A 24,892-nucleotide genomic window follows, 5' to 3' on the forward strand; every position below is an offset into this window, starting at 1 on the left:
TTTTTAGAAAAACTCTATCTAAGACTTAATAAATGTTTTCTGTTTTTAAGATGTTGTATATTACTAGGACTGCTACATATTATTCCCTCTGTGGCAATGTAAAGTGAAGACTATTCAATTCATTTACTGCGTTAGCAAATGAGAGCTATTGAACTAATTACAACAAAGCAGCACCAACGTCCTCTCAATGATTAGCCAGAGATGATTTTTAAAATGAGAATATCTGAAATAAACTCAACTGCTCTCTTCTACTCAGGAATTTTTAAATGAATAGCATGAGAGCTTTTGGTTTTCTCTTCTCTTAAATTCTTGCCTCCTTTCGTATTCCTGTTGTATAGAATTATGTATATCTGAAAGTATACTATAACGTGTTAATATGTATATGTATATAATTTAAGGGAAATAATCAGAGAACAACTTCATGTAAAGTAAAGTAAATATAACAAATAATCCAGAATCTTTGTCCGGTACCGGATCGATCCCAAAATCTAATCAGTTTGTGCCAGTCACGAGGCCAAACATCCTTGAAAGTTTCATCTGAATCCATGCAGCAGTTCTTGAGATATCTTGTTCACGGACTTACAAACAAGCAAACACACTACTGAAAACAATACCTCTGCCTTTGCTAAGGCAGAGGTAATAAAGTATGTAATGTAATTCTGTGTAGCCTGCACCAATTATATTACTATCTAGAATCATGAAAAAATACTGAAACTAATTTCAAATATCTTGGTGAAGTTAAACATTTATTATATACACTATAGGTGCAGGGGTGGCTGTGTGGTAAGTAGCTTGCTTACCAACCACATGGTGTCTTCTACTATAGCCTCGGGCCGACCAAACCCTGGTGAGTGGATTTGGTAGATGGAAACTGAAAGAAGCTCGTCGTATATATATATATATATATATATATATATATATATATATATATATATATATATATATATATGTATATATATATGTGTGTGTATGTTTGTGTGTCTGTGTTTGTCCTCCCAGCATCGCTTGACAACCGATGGTGGTGTGTTTATGTCCTCATAACTTAGCGGTTCAGCAAAAGAGACCGATAGAATAAGTACTAGGCTTCCAAAGAATAAGTCCTGGGGCCGATTTGCTTGACAAAAAGGCAGTGCTCCAGCATGGCTGCAGTCAAATGACTGAAACAAGTAAAAGAGTAAAGAGAGTGCCTTTATATTTACTGTTAGAAATCCAAACCAAGTTTCTTACTTTAGATTTTCCATTTACTGAAGTTTAAATAACATGGAGTTATTTGGCTGATCGAGGTGAGAACAATGATTGTTTCTCTGCTGTCAGCTGTAATGATTTTAGAGCAAAGCTACGCTGTAGCATTATTATAAACCGTTTCAGTTATGAATTAGAGCAAACACCACTCCTTCAAATATGTATTTCATTTAATTGCTTTAATGGGAGCAGATAAGGCTTAATGCATATTGTCTAGTGAAGATGACAATACAGTAAAACTGTTGTGGAGAGTGGAGTATCCAACATTCTGGATGGTCTTTTTATATAGTAAAGAATTGTGTTCATATAATTGTAGAGAGAGAGAGAGATGCAACTTAATTAGATCTAGTTTAAAGGAACGAGCATGTTATTCATAATTAGCATGGAAGGCAGATGTTAAATGATGATGATGTATATCTGCTATTAAATGATATATAATATATATAAATAAATATATATTTATGTATCATTTAATACCAGACATACATCATCATTGATTAACATCCGCCTTCCATGCTGGCATGGGTGGGACAAAGCCAAGGAACTCTTAGAGCCTTGGGTTTGTCCCACCCATTCCAGCATGAAAGGTGACCGTTAAACAATGATGATGATGTATATCTGGTATTAAATGATATATGTTATATATAAATAAATAATATCCTATATGTGTGTGTGTGTGTGTGTATACACATACACTATTTGGATTATATAATTCTAATGACTCGACGTTTTAAATTTCAGGAAATTAAGAAACCCTCTGAATAATCCAGGTCTTCTTTTCCGGACCATTTACTCCAACATGAGAAACCAAGTGACTGAGCCTAAAATAACTCATGAACTTGCTGAGGCTGTACATCCATCTTTGAAGGTTGTCATCTTTTATTTATCAGTTCTCTGCTTTATATACATATATACATATATATACCTCATCTGACGTAAAACTTTCTATTAACAATTCTCCAAGTAGCATACACATTTTATTCTTTAAAATGAATTTTAATTAAGATAAAACTGTAATTTTTACTCCAGTCATGTAGCCTTGGATTTTCTCCCACTACATGGGACCTTAACCAAGGTCTTCTACTGTAGCCTTGAGACAACCAAAGCCTTGTGAATGGATTTGGTTGATAGTAACTAAAAGAAACACACACATATATATTATATTTGTATAAAAAGCATGATAGTGACTTTGAAATTTCAACTTGCAAGACTTCATTAGTCTGACAAAGGCTAGCAGGCCACAACTTCAACATCACTGTCATCTCTCTTGTAAAAATTTAATAAACATGTACTTTACTAAGAATACTGAGTAATCCTTCAATTTAGTGTCAAATATGTTTTTATATATAACTTGATATAAAAACAAACTACACCTGTGTATATGTGTGTGTGTGTGCCCTTATCTTGAAATCGTTTGATGATTGTAAATGAGCATCATCATCATCATACAAGTGAAGTTACTTGTTTCAGTTTCCCAAGGGGAAAGGTTACCTTGCTTGGACGCAGGAGAGAATTGGTGACGGGAAAAGTATCCAGCTGTTGAGAATCTACCTCAACAAATTCTGTCTGATCCATGCAAACATGGAAAAATGGACATTAAATGATGAGGCTTATGATGATTGTCACTCAGAATCTGACTCTGGTGACCTTCCATATTCTACAATTAAAAAAAAAAGGTGCTTATAAGCTGAATGAGTACAAGAATTTTGTTTCTACCTGTTGTTTAGATCTATAATCTTGTCATATATTATTTAAATGTTAAGAACACAGCAGTTTTTTTTATTTACATGGGGTGAGTGTACAAATTCTTTAGTCATAAAAATCATTGCTCTCAACACTTTGCCTGAGCTGTGTATCTCCTGTGATACCCAGATCATATTTCCCTGGCATCCAGGCATCATAAATGATGTATATTTTACATCTTTTCAACCCCCAGGGTAATGAGTAAATTGGGACTAATGAAGGGTAACCTTTATGTCACTTAGAACATATGAAACAAGGGCTAACTAAAACTTTGAAAATAAGCATGGACATTTAGGACAAACTCCTGAATGTGATTAGGACAGAAAAAGAGTTAATGGCTGAAAGTGGTCCATTTCTTGTTTCCTCATTGATGCATTTCATTTTTTAATTTTTTAAATCTAACTTTTAGTCAAGAAAGGCAGTATTTGTAATTCTTTACAGTCTGGTAGGAAGGAAGAAGATATCTTCAAACTGGAGACCTGGCTCAAATGCTTACTACAGTGTGGACTCTGCCAAAGGCATCCAAAATACCAAGCAATGGTGGTGTTAAACCAGGCAACAGATTAAGTCTATCTTGATTGCAGACACTTGAAGAAGTCTATAATTCAACAGACCGTGGGAAAATTTGAACTCACAACTCAAAGAACTGTGGCAAATACCTTAAGGCATCTCTGTCTTGTTTTTACAATTCCACTGATGCACCACCATAGATTGTTACCCTTTTTAATTGAATTCTTGAAGTGTGGAAAGCAAAGATGACTTCAGTAGGATTTGAACTTGAAATACAGACTGTTTGATCAAATTTCACCAGGCATTCTCTCTGATGTTCTAATGGCTGTCAATTCAGTTGCTTAACCTTTTAGACTTTTAATTGTGATCTTTGAGTGAAACATTCCTATAAATAAATCATTCTTATGGCTGCTAGAGTTGTTAGCAGCATTTCTTCTGCTTTTATATTTTGAATTCAAATGTTACCAAGGTTGACTGTGTCAGTCCTCCTTTCAGGGTCGATGAATCAAGTACCAGTTAAGCACTGGGGTTAATGTAATTGATTTAATGTTTCCCCTAAAATTGCCAGCCTTGTACCTTAATTTGAAGAGCAATAAGGCAGAATCGTTAAAGTTTCCGAAAAATTGCTTTGCAATATTTGTTTCAGATCTTTAAATTCTGATTTCAAATTTTACCCATCAGGGTCACAAAATAAAATACTAGTCAAAAACCAGGGTCAGTCTCATTGAATTACTCCTTCCCTGAAAATTGCCGGCCTTGTACCAAAATTAGAGTGCATGGTTATGAAGAATAGCTGGCATGAAGTTTACAGATTTTCAGTTTTTGGTTGTTGTAAGTAATATCAATGCATTAGAGAAAAGAATGAATGAATCAACTTCCCCTTTCAAATTAATATAAGCATGGCTGTGGTAAGAAGCTTGCTTCCCAACCACATGGTTTTGCTTTCAGTCCCACTGCGTGGCACCTTGAGCGAGTGTTTTCTACTATAGCCTCAGGCTGACCAAAGCCTTGTGAGTGGATTTGGTAGACAGAAACTGAAAGAAGCCTGTTGTATGTATACATATATATATATATATATATATATATATCTGTGCATGTTTGCCCCCCCCCCCCCCATCACTTGACATCTGATGTTAGTGTGTTTACGTCCCTGTAACTTAGTGGTTCGGCAAAAGAGACTGACAGAATAAGTACTAGGCTTATAAAGAATAAGTTCTGGTGTCGATTAGTTCGACTAAAGGTGGTGCTCCAGCATGGCCACAGTCAAATGACTGAAATGAGTAAAAGAATATATTAACTTGGAAACCACGAATCTTTGTTTTCAAATAATTCTGTTATTGTTTATTTCAGACGGAAGCAGACATGTTGGAGAAATGTACTGCTCAGTTCAAAAAAATTGTAGAAATTATTTTAGCAAGACATGGAAATGTAAGTTTCTTCTATGAATTTTCATTATTAATGCGTTTATTGTTGCTACTAAGATTAATATTACTTAATAACAAACTTATTTTATTGAGCTCTTTACTTTTCACTGTTGTTGAACCCCTGATCAGCTCAGATCTAGCAGACCTCTTTGTTTGGTTTCACCACCATCACTCAGCGTACGTCTTCCATGTTGGCATGGGTGATTCCATGTTGGCATGGGTGAGACAGTTTGACAGGAGCTGGCAAGCCAGAGGACTGCACCAAGCTCCGGTGTTTTGACATGATTTTTACATTTTGATGCTTTTCCTTATGCCAATCACTTTACAGAGTAGGCTGGGTGTGGCCGGATACCTTTCCTCATGCTAACCACTTTACAGAGTGTATTGGGTATATTTCGTATTCACCAGTAGCTTGCAAAACAAGATGCCTTGATTGAGGAGGGTATGATAGTCAGGGAGGTGGTTTATGCCAGAAGAAGAGGAACAGGTGTCTTGCAGTAGAGGAGATATGTGGCTACCACATCTGGAAAAGGAGAGATGGTATTGTGGAGATGTGATGATGAACTCCTAAGGTACAAGAGGGTGGAAGTGAGGAAGACGGGGACAGAGGAACAGGTGATGGGTATAGAGACAACAGATCAGATAAATTTGCGAGCAACAGAAGATTAGATGAGGGCTATACAGATATAAGTAATAATGCAAGGCGTCTTGTCTTGCAAGGTGTTTACCAACGTCACTTGCTTATTTTTTACACTGATGTAAAATGTTTTGTATGGTGAAAAACTTTTTATTTTCTTCCAGAAAATTGTTGATCAACAGTTGGATGTCCAACGTATTGCAGACATTGCTATCGATTTATATGCCATGACATCGTGTATTGCCCGTGCATCTCGTTCCTATTCCATTGGCTTGCGTAATGCTGACCATGAGGTATAGTAAGACAGTTTTCTTGTTTCAATATCTAAGATGACAAAAATTCAGTTTTTTTCAAATATTTTTTTTCACATTGTTAATGGTTTTCAACAATAGTTGTGTTCTTGGTAAAAGATTTTTTTTGGTATTAATGCATAAATAATTGGTTTCATAAATTATTACTAAAACCCAATGAGGAGTTCAATATAATTAGAAATTGAATGAAAAACATTGGCCCTTTTCTTGGATTACGCAAGAGGAAGGGTATAATTAACTGAATGAAACCCTGCTCTATCAACACAGAAATGCTACATGGTGTTCCTAGATGAAAGCTGGTTTTGGTGGGTTCTGAAATCAGAACTAAAGTACGCTCTGACTTAAAACCAGCTAGTGTCTGTTCAGATGTCTAAACCACTCAAATGAAATTGTGGGTGAACTTTGTAGGAGTTTTATGTTTGTGTAGAACTTATTCACACACAATTTGTTGGTTGAGGCTATAAAAAGGCTCTGACTGATTGGTATGAAGTCGCTCACCATTCTCTGGTCTCCTCAGGGGTAAAAATGAAATATTAGGGGATAATGAGGACTCATTAGACAAGTAAAATTACATAAAACCATGTTCCTTGTTACAACAGGAAATTTTCTTCTGGCAATACTGCATCTATCCAATCTAATGGACGTGCAAATAGATTCAAGAAATCTTTTGAATTTAAAGAATCTATGATTCTCTTCCCTTCTGATCAAGGGGGTAAATATATATATATTTGGGGTAATTGGTTAAAAAGCCCCCCAACTCTGGGTCTAATGTATTTCATAAGGTTATGTACTGAATGATGTAGTAAAAAAAAATTCTCAACCAATTTAAATTTCCCTTTTCGAGAAGCATAACCCCCAGTGAAAACCTTTAGCAATTCTCATGTAGAAGAGTATAGGTAATTATGACATTACGAATTAATCCCACAAAACTAATTTACAAGCTTAAGAGAAAATCTGCAGACAAAAGAGGGAGGTTTAAATAATTTTGCCTCACTGTGGAACCCATTGGAATAGTACAGTATATCTTGCTATCAAAGGGGGCAGAAAAAAAACAAAACTATTAATTTGCCTAATTAAAAAGGAGACAGGGAAATATCTCAAGTGGTCTGTTCAGACAAATTGCAGGATTAAAAAAAAAAAAAAAAAAAAATCCAGGTTGGAGAATTGGGATTGTGCTTTGTGGAGATAAGTCACAATGAAATAAAATTTTAAGTTGGTACACAGAAATAGCCTAAAAATATTGAAGAACCTAAAGCATTTATTTCATTAGCTAAACATTTTTTTAGGTAATCATAATTAAATGCACTGAATTCTCCTTATTGCAGATAACAATAACAAAAACATTCTGTGCTCATGCCAGCCAAAGAATCGGTAACAAAGTGCAAGAATTAAGTGTGGGTGAGTATACCCCCCCCCCCCCCCAATTCTATAAGAAAAAAAAAACAAACAAAATTTCTCATTTTGATGGTTTTAACCTTCTCTTATTTTGTACAGGAAGCGTTATGAATTATGATGAGAACCTGAGACAGATATCAGACCGAATAATCAGTGCACATGGATATGCTGCTGAACATCCCTTGACTCGCAACTGGTAACAGTGGCATGAAGTTCTATTCATCGTGAACCAGAGTTGTCTGTATGTGTATATATATTAAATAAAGAAATGTTATCTTCTATAAAAGTTTTGTCAATCTATACACCATTGGTTTGCAATGTAAGTCAAATGCTCTGACTTAACCAGAAAAAAGAAGTGCAAGTTAAAACATACAATTTGGCTTCTGTATTCTTGGTAGAAAAACACAGCTGGGTCAATGTTATAGAATGTGGACTAGCACTAAGGATTGCCAAAAGTAAACGAAGGGCCATGCTCAACAAATGAATGGAAGCTACTGGACTATTAAATACCAGCAAAATAACGCACTCGGTTCACATCAAGGCACCCATCAAACACGTGTAATCAGAGAAATTGAAAATCTAAAAAATTGCCTCCCTTACAAATTGAGTTTATGGAAATACTTTCAGAAAGTTCAAACATTTTACAGCAACCGTGTTTTTAGTTATACTTGCTGAATTGGGAGGAACAGAGCTGGCAATTGTTGCAGGTCTTCCGAGGACAATTAGCTTGATGCCATTAATACTCAGTTAACAGGTCAAAACCAGCAGGAAAGCATGGGAATCCCAGAAGATATGGGGCCTAGAGAGAAAGGACTGAACGCAATAATAGCAATAAAGTGGAGATACAAGTGAGCAGGAGTGCCTTAGTTGTGAAGGTAAGATTCTAGGCAGATCAGAGGAACAATACAGCAGTGAGAAACATTGTTGATGGGAGACTGAAATATTTACCAAACAAAGTCTTTAGTGTACCCGATCTGATGCTGACTAAATTTTACAATGGAAGGGTGCAACGAGATGGCCACCTCTAACAGGGCTTCAAATAATTAAAAACAAACACAAGCAAACCATTTGAAATTTTGTTTATTGTACACAATCAGCTCAATCTCTGAACAGATTAGAAATTAGTGTATGGTCTCCTAGTAGTGAATTTAGGATTTTGTAAGTTCCTTTCCACGCGATGAGGCAATGGGAAGCGGATTTTGGCATTCTGCAAAAGAAAAGACAAACATAAGATGCTTTGCAAACATATAAGTCAAGCATTGACACAACCATTTATTCATTCCCTAGATCCTCACAAAAGGCTGAAGTAGATTACACACACACACACTTCTGACAGAAATATCACGTCCAACAAATGGTTAGAATGCATCCCACCCAACCACCCACCAAAATCGTTTAATAAATAATCAAATTTCACTTACATGGAACTGCTTAATGTAAGCTCTTCTGCATTTCTTGGCTGGCACAGTTTCCACTCTAATGATTTGGATAGCTGAAGGCCTGGCACGATGCCTAGCTCCCATATCACGGTCTAAAGGCAGAAATAAATCATTATTTAATTTCAATAAATAGAATATACGAGCTTTAATCTTCAAAACAGATCAACCAAAAACCCCCGTAGTTTGACCACTAACATTAGGAAAAGAATCTCCACTTACAATCAATGTATTTAACATTTTTCAAACTAAGTAACAAACTCCACAATTGTTTCAGAAAATCACCTTTTTGATATCCATTTTGCAAGCCACAATGGATTTTATGGCTGGATGTCTTTCACCATGCCAACCATGCAAGTGTTCTTTTTGTTTTGTGACACTGGCATTAGCAAGGTCACTAACATGCATGACAAAATTTCCTCAACTGAACAAGTGTTTGAAAGGAAGAGATGTGGCCTCATGCGAGGTGTTTTGTTATAGAAACAAAAATGGTGGTGACTAGGTGCCAGGGTGTAAGAAACAGGTGTGGTGATAAACTGAATGTAACACAAGTAAACAGTCAATGGAAGGTATTGGACCCCCATTTGAGACATTCACAGATAATAGAAAAACAATGTCATAGCCATTAATCCTTTTGGTCTACAGCAGTGACCAAAATCGAACAGCTATATTACTATTGCACACATTTCTGACACAGGGAAATAGAAAGAAATCCCCATGTAAACGGTTAGAGTGCATGAATCCCACCCACAAGACCCTAAATTAAAATAGGTCAGCGACCAAAGTACTTGCAATGCTGGAGAAAAAAAAAAAACTGTCATGTAGTGGGTTACAAATTTAGTGATAGGACAGAAACCACTAATATCAGAATTATCCTGTTGAAATATTTGCAAAAACTAACTAAAGTAATTCTTCGAAATGGGGTCACAACAGGTGTGTATATGTTAAAGGTAGTCAATGTTTAATCTATTGTAGAATGCATATTCTAGAAAGTTTAGAATTAACTAATAAAGGAAGTCCTGAAGGCCAACACCTACACCAGCTAGAATTCAATATCTCTGATTAATAATTCACCATCTTCAACCTCATTAGTCATATTGGATAGGCTAAATAAATAAAAAATTGCTGTAACTAGAAAAAGGAATTCCTAAGTGAGCAACAATTGCAAAATATTAAGACCAAACCACTTTCAGCCAATTTCTTTCAACTCACACCAGCATGGAAAACATGCTTATTATACCAAAGAATATTACAACAGTAACTACTCTTCACTACAGCTGTTTCTGAACAGAAAGAACTAAGAGGTAATTAAACTGAAAATCAAGCTCTTTGTTACCATATTTCTGCTGAAGGGCACTGCCCGTGTTTGAATTTTGATGCAAAGTTATCATTCAGACATTTACCACAGAAAGAGACTGCACCAATCGAGTTAGTATCAAGAGATACCACTTAAATGACCAGGAAGAGATGGGTTTGAGGAACATTTAAGCCATAACAACAGTATCAAACACAAGGAAGAAAGAGCATGTATCTAAGGTACCCACAAAATGGACTGGTGTTCACTGACCAATTGAAAACAATTCTTGAACACCACCAGGACAGTAACAATTAACAAAGAAGATATTTGCATTACATTCAAGACAAACTTCAGAAAAGCAATGTGTTATTAAGGAAAAGGCTAGGCAAAGGGTAAATTAACCGACCAGATCCCTAGACCAGGATGATACAATCCTAACCTGCTCCTCACCCTTCAGACTGATCAAGATATGGATAAGTACAATGTTTATCGAAAACAAATACTGAATAGTGCACAAAACTGCAAAGTCACTGATATTTCTCCAGAGCACAAACCAACTAAAAACACGCACATACATACATATGTATATATATACTTACAGCACTGAGTCACAGCTCCAGCAGCAGTGAGATCACGGTATTCTTTGTACATGTTGTGGATTCCACTTCGAGATTGATAACGGAGCCAGATGCCATAATTCTTTATGGTCCCAGGTTTTCTTTCAAAAATCTAACAATAAATTTTAATACAAAATATAAAAAGACATTTAACAATCAAATTGTCATCTGACAGACATCAACCACCAAAACATCATCTTTCCTACTGATAGAAACACATAGTGAGTCAGATATTCCCATGGAATAAAAAAAGTCCATATACCCTTTCTAATACTTCTTTCAATCAGGCTCAAGGCCAGGAATTTTGAGGGGAGGGTGTCAGTCAACTACATCACCAGTACTTAAGAGATGAAAGGCAAAGCCGACTTCAGAATGTGAAGGGCCAAAACAAATATTGCTAGGTAGTTCTTAAGCTCAAATGATTCTATAAATCCACCACCCTTGCTATTCAGACCTACCATTTCATACACATCATGTCACTGGGCTTTGATAAGATTATTGACTAAGCATGCTCGGAACCAGAGTATTTACCAATATCAAATTATAATTCAGATTTCAAAACTGGACAACGACCATAAAACTAAATTTTTTCAACACTCTTGGAATGCTGGTTTCCTACCCAATAAGCAATGGACAGGGCTAATAGACATGACTATCTTGTGTAAAGGGAAAAAGACATAGTTAAGCAAATGAATTAACCAGCTTAGTCAAATGCTGATACAACACAGACATTGAGATAACTTTATTCCAACATCTGAATCACCTGTTTTTGCTTATCCTATATCCACTTCACCACACCAGCATGGATTAGATGATTGTTATTCTGGCTTTGTATTACAGTCGGATGTCCTTCCTGACACTAATCATTAATTGTCTTTCAAGTAAGGGATCTCACAAGGCTCTGAAGTAAATGACACACAAACACCATTATTACCAGAATGTTTTAACTTTATCCAGTATCAATACAATTATCTCTAATCACATCTACAAATACTAAGTTACTGTACTGTCTCTTGCACACTCCGTCTGTAAAGTTACCATGGAAATAAAGTCACACAAGTACATCTACCACAAAGCTGTGCAGTATATAAATAAGTAGCTTCCACTTCAAATAGAATCAAACTTTTATTATTTAATTACATTGCACGATGAATATATTTGAAACTTCCTCAATAGAAATATAGCTATGCATGTGATATATTATAAGGGGAAAAGTGATTAGATTTGCACTGCTATTTCTAGCAGGGCGTGTGACTACAAAGACTGATGGAAGGGAAAAGTACTAAACAATTGTATTCAATCCCATAAACCTGGAACATAGAAATACAAGCTTCAACAACAATAAATTGCCGAGTTTAAGGATATGTGCATATACTGCAGTTAAAGAGAAAGTCGTGCGAAAAACAGTGAAACGTTGTGATATTGAGTAAAGGCGTTACAAAATGCTTACTATAGTGGCTGCATTCTAAGGGAGCCAATAATTTAATACATCACGTTTTTACTCCTGATGGTTTAAAATGATTTTGAGGCACCTAAATGTGCCTTCTTTTCTCCTTAATACAACAAAAATGTATACCTTTTTTCTTTTCGCAACTTACTGCAGTGAATATTTCATGTGATCACACCCCATCTTTTCGTAATTACACCGCTTCCTCCCATTTATCACTGGATGATCAACATGCTATCTTTCTTTGGCACATGGCCTTTGGGTACTACTCAAATACAGAGGTCCCTAAAAACCCTAACGCTACAGGACCTCTGTATTTAAGCGCCGGCCTTTGTCCATGAAGAATCTTCCTCGAGAAAATAACTTTGCTTAATGAACTGTTGGTACTAAGGAAACGACAAAAACGTATCTCTTCACCAATAATACAATATTAAATCCATTAAAAAAAACACAGCTATAGAGAGTGGTCGAAAGATGAGAGGTTAAAAAAAATTCTAAAAACTAGAAGGCGTGTAGTAGTCATCCGCTACACTGTATAGTGCTTCTTAAACTGTCGTAAACCTTAATTTGTATTCGTGAGTTTAATCAGTAAAAAACATTTTCAATATTTAGTAGGGTATTTTATTATACCCGCCTAATGAGACGGGTGTAAATAGTAACGAAATTCATTGGGGGTGGGGGTGGGGAAGCATGGAATTGAAGAGGTATAGGAGAAACAAAATGTAAAACTTTCGGGACAGAAATCACTATATAAAGAAAACCAGTTTCTTGTCCCTTTCGTTTCCCATGAGGTAGTGACTAGCGTTAACGGAAGAGCAATAAATTTTCTCTTTTACTTCATCTCCCATCTGCAGCGAATTTAAAGCGATTGACATTTCTGCTTTTTTTGCAAAAACTTACCTTGTGGCAACAAACAATTTCTCCTCTGCTCTTCTTTAATTTCCTAAGTTGACTGGCAAAATACCAAAATCTTGACTTAGCACTGCATGGTTCAGATGCAAATATTCTCATCTGAAACAGTGGTGGAATCGGACATTTCTCTGTCGGTAATTCTCGCCCGATTATTTTATATTCGTTCAACTGTAATCAGAAATAAAATTAAAAAGAACCGTAAATTACAATCTTAACAATGCGGCATAAAACAAAACTACTTTGCTTCGTGGGTGTATCAACCTAATTCAATCCCATAAATGCGTTAACTTAAGAGTGAAACGACCAGGTTGAATTTATTGTAGCACAATTTTTCTGACGTCAACAATATAGAACTGTTGAGTAAAGGGACATGTGCATAGGGGAAACGACCGATAGAAAATATGGTTAATTGCACATTAATAACAGCAAGGCTATGGTTAAATAAGAAATAAAACACGTAAGACTAATGTATAGGTTTGGGAATATCACAGAGCATTTCTCGTAAATATACATTTTTCCTTCTGAATATTTGGAACCATTCTGCCATGTGGCTACAGCGCCATTTTGACTAAGGAACCGCGAGAAAACCAAGTAATTTATCACTAATTGTTCATCTTCACAATATTTACTGCATAACAGATGAGCAGAAGTGATTAATTAATCTTCATTTGTTCCATTAAAAGTATATTTAAAGAGGGAAACGTAGAAAATAAAGCAGAAAAGAAGTATTTTTCGAGGAGATTACCTGACCACGGGCTCTCATCTTGACGGGTGATGTAGAAAGGTAGATCACGTGACGAAAACGAGACTTTACAGGGACGGAAATACTTAGATTAATATCGATATTAAATTTTTCGCTGAAATTTATTTAAAACATCTTTAACACACCGATAATATATTATATATAATTTTAAAAGTGTAAAACTAAAAAAGAACTATTTAAAAATAATTCCTTGTTTTCTGCTCGAGATCTCGAACACTCGAGATATTCTAGCACGCTTGTGGAAGCGAGACTTGTGATACGGTGATGTTAATGTCTCAATGCAAACAATTGAAGATGGGAAAAAAAGAAAACAATTTGAATTTACCAGATCACAAACTATGACATAATAACCTCTGTAATACTTTAGTTATCCTATCATCTATTACCCATTATTATGAAGCTACAGTAACAGTCTGTGTAGCCATATAATTGTGTAGTTATTACTTTTTTTTTTGTTTTTAATCCATTTAAGTTTGAGCTCCACGTGTCTAAAGAGACGAGAGAGACTCCCCAGATTTTACCGATTCGATTTGAAAATATAACAACAACCCCAAACCTAGAAAAACTCACAATTACAACATCATTTATATATCATTTTATCAACCTGCTCTAAATTCTGGTCTCATACTTCAATTCTGAACAGATTAAAAAAAGAAAATTATTCACATTTTACCATTTATTATTACACAGAGAAGAGAGAGAAAAAACCGTTTTAACAATTAACTGTTAAATGTGATATGAAAAATATTCAAATTAAGTTTACGCCAAGAACAGTCATAGAAGTAATTGTTAATACGAATATGGACACGGAATTTTAATTGTTAATTTGTTGAAACATATCTATCAACCGTTATATATATATTTTTTGCTGGTTAATAAAAACCAGTCTTTTAAATAAAATAGTCACCAAATGCTCTGTCAAGCCAACATCTTGTCCTCCCATATCGACAACAGCAAACACAATTCCTTCTTAATATATATTTAGACCTCATACATTTTATTTTTGTTTGCATTGAACAAAGTTTAAAAAGGAAGACAGTAATTTGACGAGAGTGTGAGATCAGAGTTGGTGAAGTTTAAAACAGATGGGAACGGTTTCTGTTCCAATGCTCGGCATGGATGAACAAGCTCTTAGTTTTCTTGATGGACCCCACTTGGGAGACGGGAGAGCTCAAGAGAAGGTAAGTTAATATTTCAACCGTAACAACAATAATAACAACAAATAGTAAAATTGCTTTTAAAAAACTTATGCTGATCATTGCAGTTTCTCATAATATTCAAAATTTCTCGCGAAACTTTTTACATTCACACCCATCTTTACATTCCCTTGACATTATATATACTCACATATTATTTGTATTATTATTATTATTATTATTGGTCCAGATGGACTATATGTAATCTGAACCTTTCCCTCCTTGTTTTTGTTTTTTTTTACGGAATCCCACGTTTTAGGCTATGGAGATTCCGATTCTGAAAAATTTTTTTCAAAAATCTCAATTTCAAAATTTCACCCCCCCCCCCCCGGTTTTTATATAGATCCACAGGGTAAACCTAACTCTAACCCTAACCCTGACCCTAAACCTAACCCTAACACTAGTATTGTGAGATTTTCCTGTTATTCCTAGCATGTAAATAGCCTGCTTGGTGGTGGGGGGGAATTGAAATTTTTCAAACAACTTTTTTTCAGAATCGGAATCTCCATAGCCTAAAACGTGGGATTCCGTATAAAAAAATAGTAAATAAGGGGGAGAAAGGTTCGGATTACATATAGTCCGTCTCTACCTTTGTATTATTATTATTATTATAATATATATATATATAAATAATGTGTGTGTTCTATATTAAATATGTACACACACACACACATGTGGATGCCTATGTGCGCAAACACGTATACACATCACATACCATTACATTTTGCCCTCTGACACCATCACTATTTTAACCCCCACCATGCTGTAACAATGTAAGCTTTTCTATATTGTTTTACCCTCCTTGATATAAATTCAACATTGTGTAAACCACAATGTGTATTCACTAATTCGCATATCATAAAAAGAAGACCCAATCATATTTACATGCTTTGGGTATATTAAAGTTTTCATTATAGATTATATACTAACACACACACACACACACACGCACTTAATATTTAATGAAGATTTAACAAATAACCGGTTTGTTTCATCGAGATCTAACTGGATAAGTTTGCATGTAAGTTTTTCTAACCATTGAAATGGAACTATTTCATAATATTGCACACAATCTAATAAAACTGATGCAATAATTATGAAAAATTCTATTTACTCTAACAATGCTACCAGTACCATGAGTAGATAACAAAAACATGCTACTAAAGTATTATAATCCATTCTTGAATTATTAATATTCTGTGTTTGGGGTACCGACTAGATTACACACGATTACAGAATAAATAGTCTGTGAATCAAAGATCTTTGGTCAGAATGGAGTAAATCGGTCCTATTTTTAGAACTTGTAATTATTTGTTTTCATGTGTTTTTAATTGAGATTAAACACTAATTAGTGAACACTTAGAGTCAATCTAGTTTTATTCCTAATAAAACCATCCGAAATGGAAATGCAATTATAACAGACGACTTCATAAGAAAACTGAGCACCAAGTTTACTTTAGATTCTAATATTTGTATATTCTGACTTTATGGTAATTGATTTTTTAAGTTATGCCCTATATATATATATATATATATATATATATATATATATATATATATATATATATGTATATATGGCATAATCAACGTTTGTTTATTTACTTTGCAAGACATGGATTATTTAGTATTACATGGCAGATTTTTCTAAAATAAAAATTGTTGCACGAAATAGCATTCAAGTCGTGTTTTGTAAAAGACATCATTGGGAAATGTAGCATTTCCGCATTAAACAGGTTGATTTGCGCCATTTCATTAGCAGATGTCATCATTGGTCGTAAGTGGGACTTTAAATCATGGTCTCTTTATATTATTGTAATAAAAAAAAGACCATTGTAAGCTGTGTGGAGCTGTCTTACGAGTTTATGTGTCCGTCTCTGTTGGCATCTACCTTTTATGTCATGGGCCGAATTAGTATCATTTTTATTTGTTGTTGAATGTCAAGGAACTTGGATATACTCAGCCACAACGACGACAGCTAAGAATACCTAAGGGGTCAGTGACACTCACTGTTAGGTGCTTAAGAAAATAAAAATCCTTTGTTTCTATTTTGACTAAGTATTCATTTTGGAAATAATATAAAGCAAATGTTTTTATGGGAAATATTAAACACTTGACAGCCTGACCCTTGGAACTCCCCACACCATCTTGTGTTTCGTTTTTCTATCCGATATTCTTCGGTTTCTCGAATTTCTGGAAGAAAAAAAAACGAATGTAATTCTATACCAAAGAAGTATTATATCCACCAACGCTATCAGCTGTAAATGTTCGAGAATTAAACCAGTTTTCCAACTGAAACCTGCAGGCGTCCATAAAAGAATAGACACTAAGAAAGAAAAAGAAACGTCTGAAATATTTTTCTTTTTCTTTTGCAATGTCATTTTGCAACGAACTCCTGACCTGTATACATGTACCTATGTTTACATTATCTATGTAGACCGTTGAAATTCTGCCGTGGTTAACTTTGCCATTCATTAATTTGGAGTCAATGAATAAAGTACTGAGATCAATTCTGCCTTCTTTTTTTTTATCTTAGAAATCGGTTGTGGTCCGGTCAGGGGAGGGACGAGTCCGTTTAAGTCACGCGGTGTCCCTACAACTCCAAGGCGAGAAATACAGTCGAATGTGGCTGTTGTTAATCGGGCGATAAATTACAGAATAATACTGATTCCCCCCCCCCCCCCCTCTTTGTAAGCTATTTGGTACCACTTGATTATTTTCCCTGATATCTTAAAGTATGTAGACACTGCCAAAAACTCGCAAATGTAGCACACCGTCCCACTCAGCTACACTGCTTGAGGAGTCTCTTAAATCGTCACTCTCCCTCTCTTAGAAACAACCAAATCTCTCACATTACACCCTACCGTTTTAACTACGTGTAATCTGGACCACATACGATAATGTAATCCAGATTATAGGGAATAAAATGAAGTGCTAATGATTGGAATGCATTTGAGCCAGTTTGGCACAATCTGTTGACGTGGACTAAACAACCTAAGTAAGCTTCTACGTGGTCATTTGACCTGCTAGAAATAGCAACCGAATTTCCCTAAAATCACTACTGTACTGTCTTAAGGAAAGGTGAAATTGAAGAAAGTATTGAAAATGTGAGCAGATAGTAAGTTTTAGGGGTTGCAGTTCTGGAGGTAAAGATTTGTGTGAACTGGAGAAGCTAAATGGGTGCATTGGTTGGGTGCAGGTTCGAGATTTTTGTTGTGATAAACACGAACTGCATGAAACATGATCTAGAATGTTTGTGTACCGACATAAGGGTGTTTTGTGGATTGCACATAGTCACCTATTTAGAAATATTTTCCTGACCCCTGAATTGGAATCTTTTAGAATGTTAGGGTTATAAGTGTGTGGTTGATCTGAAGTATTGTTCAGGGTTAACTTTGGAAGGTTTTAGTTGCAAATAATTCATGGGTATGAAAAAAGTTGAATAGTTGCAAATGTGCAGTGAATGACCCAGTCACTGCTCATTTAGTAAACACATTGAATGAGACATGTATTATGATATTTGCATTTTCTATTTATAGAAGTTTTAACATGTTCGCAAATGTGTCGAGGTTGCGTGACGATCACACGCGTGTGTGGAGGGCAGGTTGAAGTTGTCGATCAATGGGTGTATTCAATACTTACATTTGGAATGATGTTTAAATGTAAGTTACGGGTATTATGTGCAGATCTTTTGACAAACGTTTGTGGCCATAGGTGTGTGACCTGAAAATAGGGTGAAGAGGAAGATTTGTATGGGAAATGAAGGTATTTTGATGGGTTTTAATTGCGATTACACCAGAATTTGTAATCATTTATGTACCTTATACACTGTGTTGACCAAAGGGTCATAAGGTACCACATTGCACTGCATCAACTATATAGTCTCTCTAGCAAGACCTATTGGAAACTTTGCTCCGTCATTTGCTTCCAATTTTTGTTGATGTAATTATTGAGCCTACTGAATTAGAAGTCTCCTTTAAGTGAATGCTTACTGCTTGTGCAGTGTATTGAGTTAGAACTAAAGGTCTCAAGAACCACACTAATGGGTGGTTGTTGAAAAGGGATTGCTGTGAGATGTTTTCTGTTGTGGTTGTACTATGCTGGTGGCACGTAAAAAGCACCATTTAAGCGTGATCATTACCAGCGTCGCCTTACTGGCACTTGTGCCGGTGGCACATGAAAAAACATTTAAATGAGGTTGTTGCCAGTGCCGCTGGACTGGCTCCTGTGCAGGTGGCATGTAAAAAACACCATTTTAGCGTGGCCATTGCCAGTACCACCTGACTGGCCCTCGTGCTGGTGGCACATAAAAGCACCCACTACACTCTCGGAGTGGTTGGCGTTAGGAAGGGATTCCAGCTGTGGAAACACTGCCAAATCAGATTGGAGCCTGGTGCAGCCATCTGGTACGCCAGTCCTCAGTCAAATCGTCCAACCCAAGCCAGCATGGAAAGTGGACGTTAAACGATGATGATGTTGTTCATTGATGTTTATGGAGAATGAAAATGTCTTTCTAGGGCTGCATGTAAAATTATTAATAAGACACACGCAAACAATTAACAGAAGGTTTATTTACTGAAATTTGTGTTTTCTGTGTTGATTTTTGAATGAAGAATAAAAACAACAATTTGTACACACTGGGAGAGACCTACTACTGGGGTCTGGAAACAGTCACAACAGTTAGCAGTTTTTTTTTTTTTTTTATATGAAGATTTTGCATTATATAGTTCAGACATGGATGACATAGAAAGCAGACATGCTGCTGGGCTATGCTGTGTTGCACAGGATTGGAAACGTGAAACACCAACAAGGCACTTCTGAAGAATGGATGAATGGGTTTGTTGTTCCTTTGCCCTGCTGCACACACATGCACATGGCCCGGTGGTGTGTGGGATGGTAACATGAAACATCAACAGGGCACCGACCTCTGCCAAATTGGACAAAAGGGTTTTCATGAAATATTATACACTACTTATAATGCATAAGTTGTGTCAATATTTTATCGCCGGAAAATGACCTAAAGCAAAGATAAAGCCCAGTGCAGTATATTCAAATCCAATTAATCTGCATTTTTGGGGGCCCATTGTCGGTGTCGAAAATTTTTTTTAGTCAACAGCTATTTGAGGAGCCTGGTAAAATGTTTGTTACAAATTTGGAGGAAAGCGACTGGATAATCTTCAAGTTACAGGTTTGAATGCTGCAAAAATGCTTAAAAATGCGGTTTATCTGCCCCTGGGCGCACATTAGGCAAGAAGTTGAAAATCTTTTTGGCCCATGGCACTTCATTGACCCTATGTAATGCATGTGTAAAATTTCATTAAAATCGGTTGGTGGATCTTGAGTTTTAACGACATGACAAACACACAAACAGACACATCCTGTTTTTTTTTTATATATATATAGATATAAGCATTACATTTGATAGTACTGAATGTGAAAAGGTTAAACAAAGTGTAGTAAGACTATATAACTGATGCACAATATATATACTGACCATATGATGAAATACCATCCAGTAAAGTATCTATGTCACTCACATTGTGTAGTGAGGCATGTGTAACTGTATAGCTGAAAATGTTGTGTAGTGAGGCATATGTAACTGTGTAGCTGAAAATGTTGTGTAGCGTTGCATGTGTAACTATGTAGCTGAAAATGTAAAATACCTGTTTAGACTATATATTCAACAAAGTGTTCTGCAGTTTCTCACTTCTATCAAAGCCAAATTTTGTCTTGTGTTCTTTAAGGGCATTAAAATGTCATTTTAATGCTCTTGATCCACCATTCTTGACCACTGATCAGAACCTGGGTTGTATCTAATTGTTGCATTTGTAAAACAGTAATAGCAAAAATTTGGTTATCTAGGATCCAGATCTGATTGTTATTAGAGTAACAGGTAGGTGTTTCAGTGGCAACATGTATACAGCAAAATATGATTAAAATGTGCCAAATACAGTACATGTTTGGCTGTTGGTGATTTGGCATGGCTAATTGGACATGAAACCTGTTTTGGTAACAATACCCTTTGACTCTGGAGGCAAACATGTATGTATAGAAGTATTAACATATAGTAGAGACGCATTACAACTTTTTAATTACTCTCTTTTACTTGTTTCAGTCATTTGACTGCGACCATGCTGGAGCACCGCCTTCATAGTCGAGCAAATCGACCCCAGAGCTTATTCTTTGTAAGCCTAGTACTTATTCTATCGGTCTCTTTTGCCGAACCGCTAAGTTACGGGGGCGCAAACACACCAGCATCGGTTGTCAAGCGATGCTGGGGGACAAACAGACACACAAACATATGTATATATATATATATCTATATATACATATACGACGGGCTTCTTCCAGTTGCCGTCTACCAAATCCACTCACAAGGCTTTGGTCGGCTCGAGGCTATAGTAGAAAACACTTGCCCAAGGTGCCAAGCAGTGGGACTGAACCCGGGACCATGTGGTTGGTAAGCAAGCTACTTACCACACAGTCACTCCTGCGCCTATAATTGAACATGATTGAAATAAGCATTTTCCCTCTCCCCGTACACATAATGCAAAGTATGCCCGCGCACACACAAACAGAAGTATGGTTGAGAATGAGAGAAACATTTGACGTCAGTGTCAAATTGGTGATACCAAATGGGCAGTACCAAAACAGCTGTGCCAAAAGGTTTTGTGCTCGTGTTTCAGGAAGAAAATAATCATCTAGTATTTCATCATTTTTGTTCAAGTTACCTGACATTCGTGTCACCTGACATTTGTATCCTTAGCAATGTCTTAGTTCATATGTACTACCTGTCCTCCTCTGATTAAGCAATAAAATGCAATCAAGAATAAAATCAGTATGAAAGAGGCAGAGCTCTTGGCACACTGATTTCATAATTCCAAGCCATTTCTCAAGAATTTTACCAATATAAATGTCACTCTTTTTATTTTAAATTTGTGTTCTTATGATTACTTAAGAAATCAATTATTACAAAATGACTATTGAATTTTTTCCAAGGTTATCTTTAATGATCTTCTCCATACATCATATGGTGTATCCATACTCGGTGCTATATAAAAATACATCACTGGGTGTATATGTACTCAATACTCTATCATCAATATACATAACTGTGTATATAGTCAGTGCTGTATCAATATGCATCATTGAGTGTATATGTATGCAATACTATGTCAATATGCATTTATCATCAGCATCATTGTTGTCATCATTTTACGTTTTCCTTCTTTACCAGTATGGATTGGATGAGCTGTCTTGGTTAGAACCAGTTCTTACTTGGATTTGCTGTCCTATATACATTGGAGGACTATTGTCTTCATCTCATATTCCATTCATGGCTTGTTTGCTATGGATGAATACCCTCTCTAAGGCCAACCACTTTGAAGAATGTACTGAGTGTGTTTTGCAGTATCAGTGCCAGAAGCATTGTTCCAAGGACTAAAGGGTTACATTGTACTTCTCTTGTCTCTGCCTGTTTGCCAACCACTCTACAGAGTACCGAGTGCATTTTATCATAGCACATTAGTGAGGTTACCTTGTACCCCACAAGACTAAAAAGTCCTACCTTCCTATATATATTGTCTCTGTTCATTCAAGGCAGCATGACCAGAAATAATGAAAATATGAAGAGAGATGTTAGAAATTGAACTAAGTTGAACGGATGAGAGAAGCAAGAGTATAATTTGGGGAATCAGTCTGATGAGGAGGAGAGAATGGCAGAAGAGGAATGAAAGAGAATGTAACAACAGCTACATGTAATATTTGTCAGTGGATGACTCTTCAGATGTTGGGTCTCACAGGGGATGACAGGACTGAGACATCTGGTGATTTACTGTGCTTAAGGCATGTCAAGCTAAGTAAAATTGTGGCTGTCTTTGCATACAGGTATGTGGCTTGCACCCCTCTTCAGGTGAGCGTTCATAATCTTGTGGGTGCTGGTGGCATGTAAAAAGCACCCAGTACGCTCTGTAGAGTTGCTGGTATTAGGAAAGACATCCAGCCATAGAAACCATGCCAAAACAGACATGGAGCTAAGGCAGCTCTTCAGCTGGCCATTTCCTGTTGAACCGTTGAACCCATGCCATCATGGAAAACGGACGTTAAATGATGAAGTGAGCTGAGGGAGAGGGCGTGGTTGGTTAGCAATAGAGAAGGGTAATGGTAGGGTGTATTGGGGAAGGATAGATTTAATGCAATCACTCTCTACCCAGGTATTGTGACTGGAGAGAGATGTGGAACTATATGGATGGTGATAAGTGGAGATTGCATATTGACAGGTGCATACCTTGCAATGAGTGGCTTCTTACATTGAATAGGAAAGAAGGGGAGTTTTGAAGGGGTGTGGGGAGGTGTTGTAGCAAATGGAAACTTCACAGGTGTTTTCTTAACCTTTTTACCCTTGTGTAACCCTTAAAATAAATTACATATCTCACAGAACCCCTGCACACAAAAAATTATATACTATATCTTTCTCATATTTTTTCCACTGTACTTCACATGGTAAATATCGTAAATATCATTATATGGTTATAATTTTTTGATAACATAATAGGTTAGACAGGATGATGTCTATATTACAATAACCAATAATATGTTGTGCATGTATAGTGATATGATCATGAAATTAGCATTAGCTTATCTCACTCTCTCTCATGGAACCCCTATGAACCTTTTGTGGAAGCCTGGTTGAGAGACGCTGCTTTACAGGAACATAACCAGTTTGAGAGCTGGTGTAGCTATATTATACATCCTAGTCTTTCCATTATTACCACCATTCTAACATTCATTCTGTCATGCTTTCATGGTTGGGCAAGTTCTTTGTAGCACTGTTTGTTGCCAATTATCACTCTGTTGTCATTTCCTTTGTGATGTCCAGCAGCAGTTTGAGATCAGTTTTCACAGCTTCATCCCATACTTGCCTAAGTGCCCTTCTTCCATCTACTTCGAGCTCTCGGCACTTTTTAATACAGCCATCACCCTCTTTATACATCGCCTCGCTGAACCAGCATTGCTTTACTTCTCTCTTGTTTATTACATCTAATTTCCTACGCACAGCTTTTCTTTTGGCTTATTTGTCCGTCCCCATTCATACACATTAACAGTACACCTCTTGTAGCGGATGTTTAGTTCATTTCTTTCTTGGGCATCCATTGTTAACAATAAATACATATAGAATTTAAACCTATTTTATTTTGTTTTATGCATTCCCTGGGGAGCAGCGGGGGCCTGGTTATTTTCATCATCAACCCCTGGATATTCTGACTTCAATTGTAGGACTCAGGGGCCTGGTTACCTGGTTTCCATGGCATGTAAGTGACCAAGATCACAACATTCCTCTTGAACAGGACATCAGTCCGTCACAGGTTTACTCATTTACCACTACACTAACTGGAGCAATGGGAAATAGTGTTTTGTTCAAGAACACAATGCACTACCCAGTCTGGGAATTGAAAACGACCTTGTGATTATGAGGGGAACACCCTAACCTCCAGTTCACTACTTTCTAAAACTAATCTTTGCTTTCCTTTTTTGTTATTTCTGTTTTCTTATCTATTTCAGATATTGACTTATTTTGAACTGCTGAAGAGATCAGACGATGGTTGGAAACTCTGTATTACTGCCTTTACTTGTGGCAAATACAACAGGTCTGTTTATAAATAACATTGTATTGACTTGTTTGAATTCCTGTGTGTGTGTTTAAGTGCAAAATTAGCTTATGACAGCTTTACATAACTATAAGATGGGTGTTATGTTAGAATGATTGTTGCTTCCAGAGAAGATTGGAATTTTGAGAATGTCTTAAAAAATGTCTTTAAATATATTTTTTGAGAATTATTCTGCTAGATAAGGAATCTAAAAGATTAGGACAATGAGACTTTAAATTGTGCTTGTTAATAAATTTATAATTCTAGAGACAAGAGTAAAGAAGTTTGAGCAAAATAGTGTACGAGTTTGTTGTTACT

At 36.1% G+C, this 24,892-nt stretch overlaps 3 protein-coding genes across 4 annotated transcripts in view; 2 read left to right on the forward strand and 1 right to left on the reverse strand.

Annotated features, from left to right (window-relative positions):
- LOC106883527 (complex I assembly factor ACAD9, mitochondrial) overlaps positions 1-7,548 on the forward strand; it is a 58,297-nt gene extending 50,749 nt beyond the window's left edge. For both annotated transcript variants that reach the window (XM_089350304.1, XM_014934561.3), the window contains exons 14-18: positions 1,984-2,110; positions 4,846-4,923; positions 5,721-5,849; positions 7,193-7,265; positions 7,362-7,548. In XM_089350304.1, coding sequence (XP_089206430.1) covers positions 1,984-2,110; positions 4,846-4,923; positions 5,721-5,849; positions 7,193-7,265; positions 7,362-7,462 — 508 coding nt within the window. In that variant the 3' untranslated portion in view covers positions 7,463-7,548. The remainder of the gene's footprint in view (positions 1-1,983; positions 2,111-4,845; positions 4,924-5,720; positions 5,850-7,192; positions 7,266-7,361) is intronic.
- A 776-nt stretch (positions 7,549-8,324) lies between these two features.
- On the reverse strand, positions 8,325-13,873 carry LOC106883512 (large ribosomal subunit protein eL20). Its single transcript, XM_014934545.3, has 5 exons — positions 13,717-13,873; positions 12,960-13,139; positions 10,595-10,724; positions 8,684-8,793; positions 8,325-8,469 (listed from the first exon to the last, which is right to left on the reverse strand). Exons 1-5 carry the CDS (start codon positions 13,732-13,734, stop codon positions 8,377-8,379), a joined length of 531 nt encoding a protein of 176 aa, XP_014790031.1. The 5' UTR covers positions 13,735-13,873; the 3' UTR covers positions 8,325-8,376.
- Positions 13,874-13,939: 66 nt separating this feature from the next.
- The window catches only part of LOC106883502 (exportin-T), a 51,940-nt gene continuing 40,987 nt past the window's right edge, over positions 13,940-24,892 (forward strand). The window contains exons 1-2 of the mRNA XM_089350303.1: positions 13,940-14,915; positions 24,489-24,574. Of these exons, the coding sequence (XP_089206429.1) occupies positions 14,820-14,915; positions 24,489-24,574 (182 nt within the window). The 5' untranslated portion in view covers positions 13,940-14,819. The remainder of the gene's footprint in view (positions 14,916-24,488; positions 24,575-24,892) is intronic.

This window comes from Octopus bimaculoides, chromosome 4, assembly GCF_046866305.1.
Source record: "Octopus bimaculoides isolate indiv1 chromosome 4, ASM4686630v1, whole genome shotgun sequence".
NCBI classification, from domain to species: Eukaryota; Metazoa; Mollusca; class Cephalopoda; order Octopoda; family Octopodidae; genus Octopus; species Octopus bimaculoides.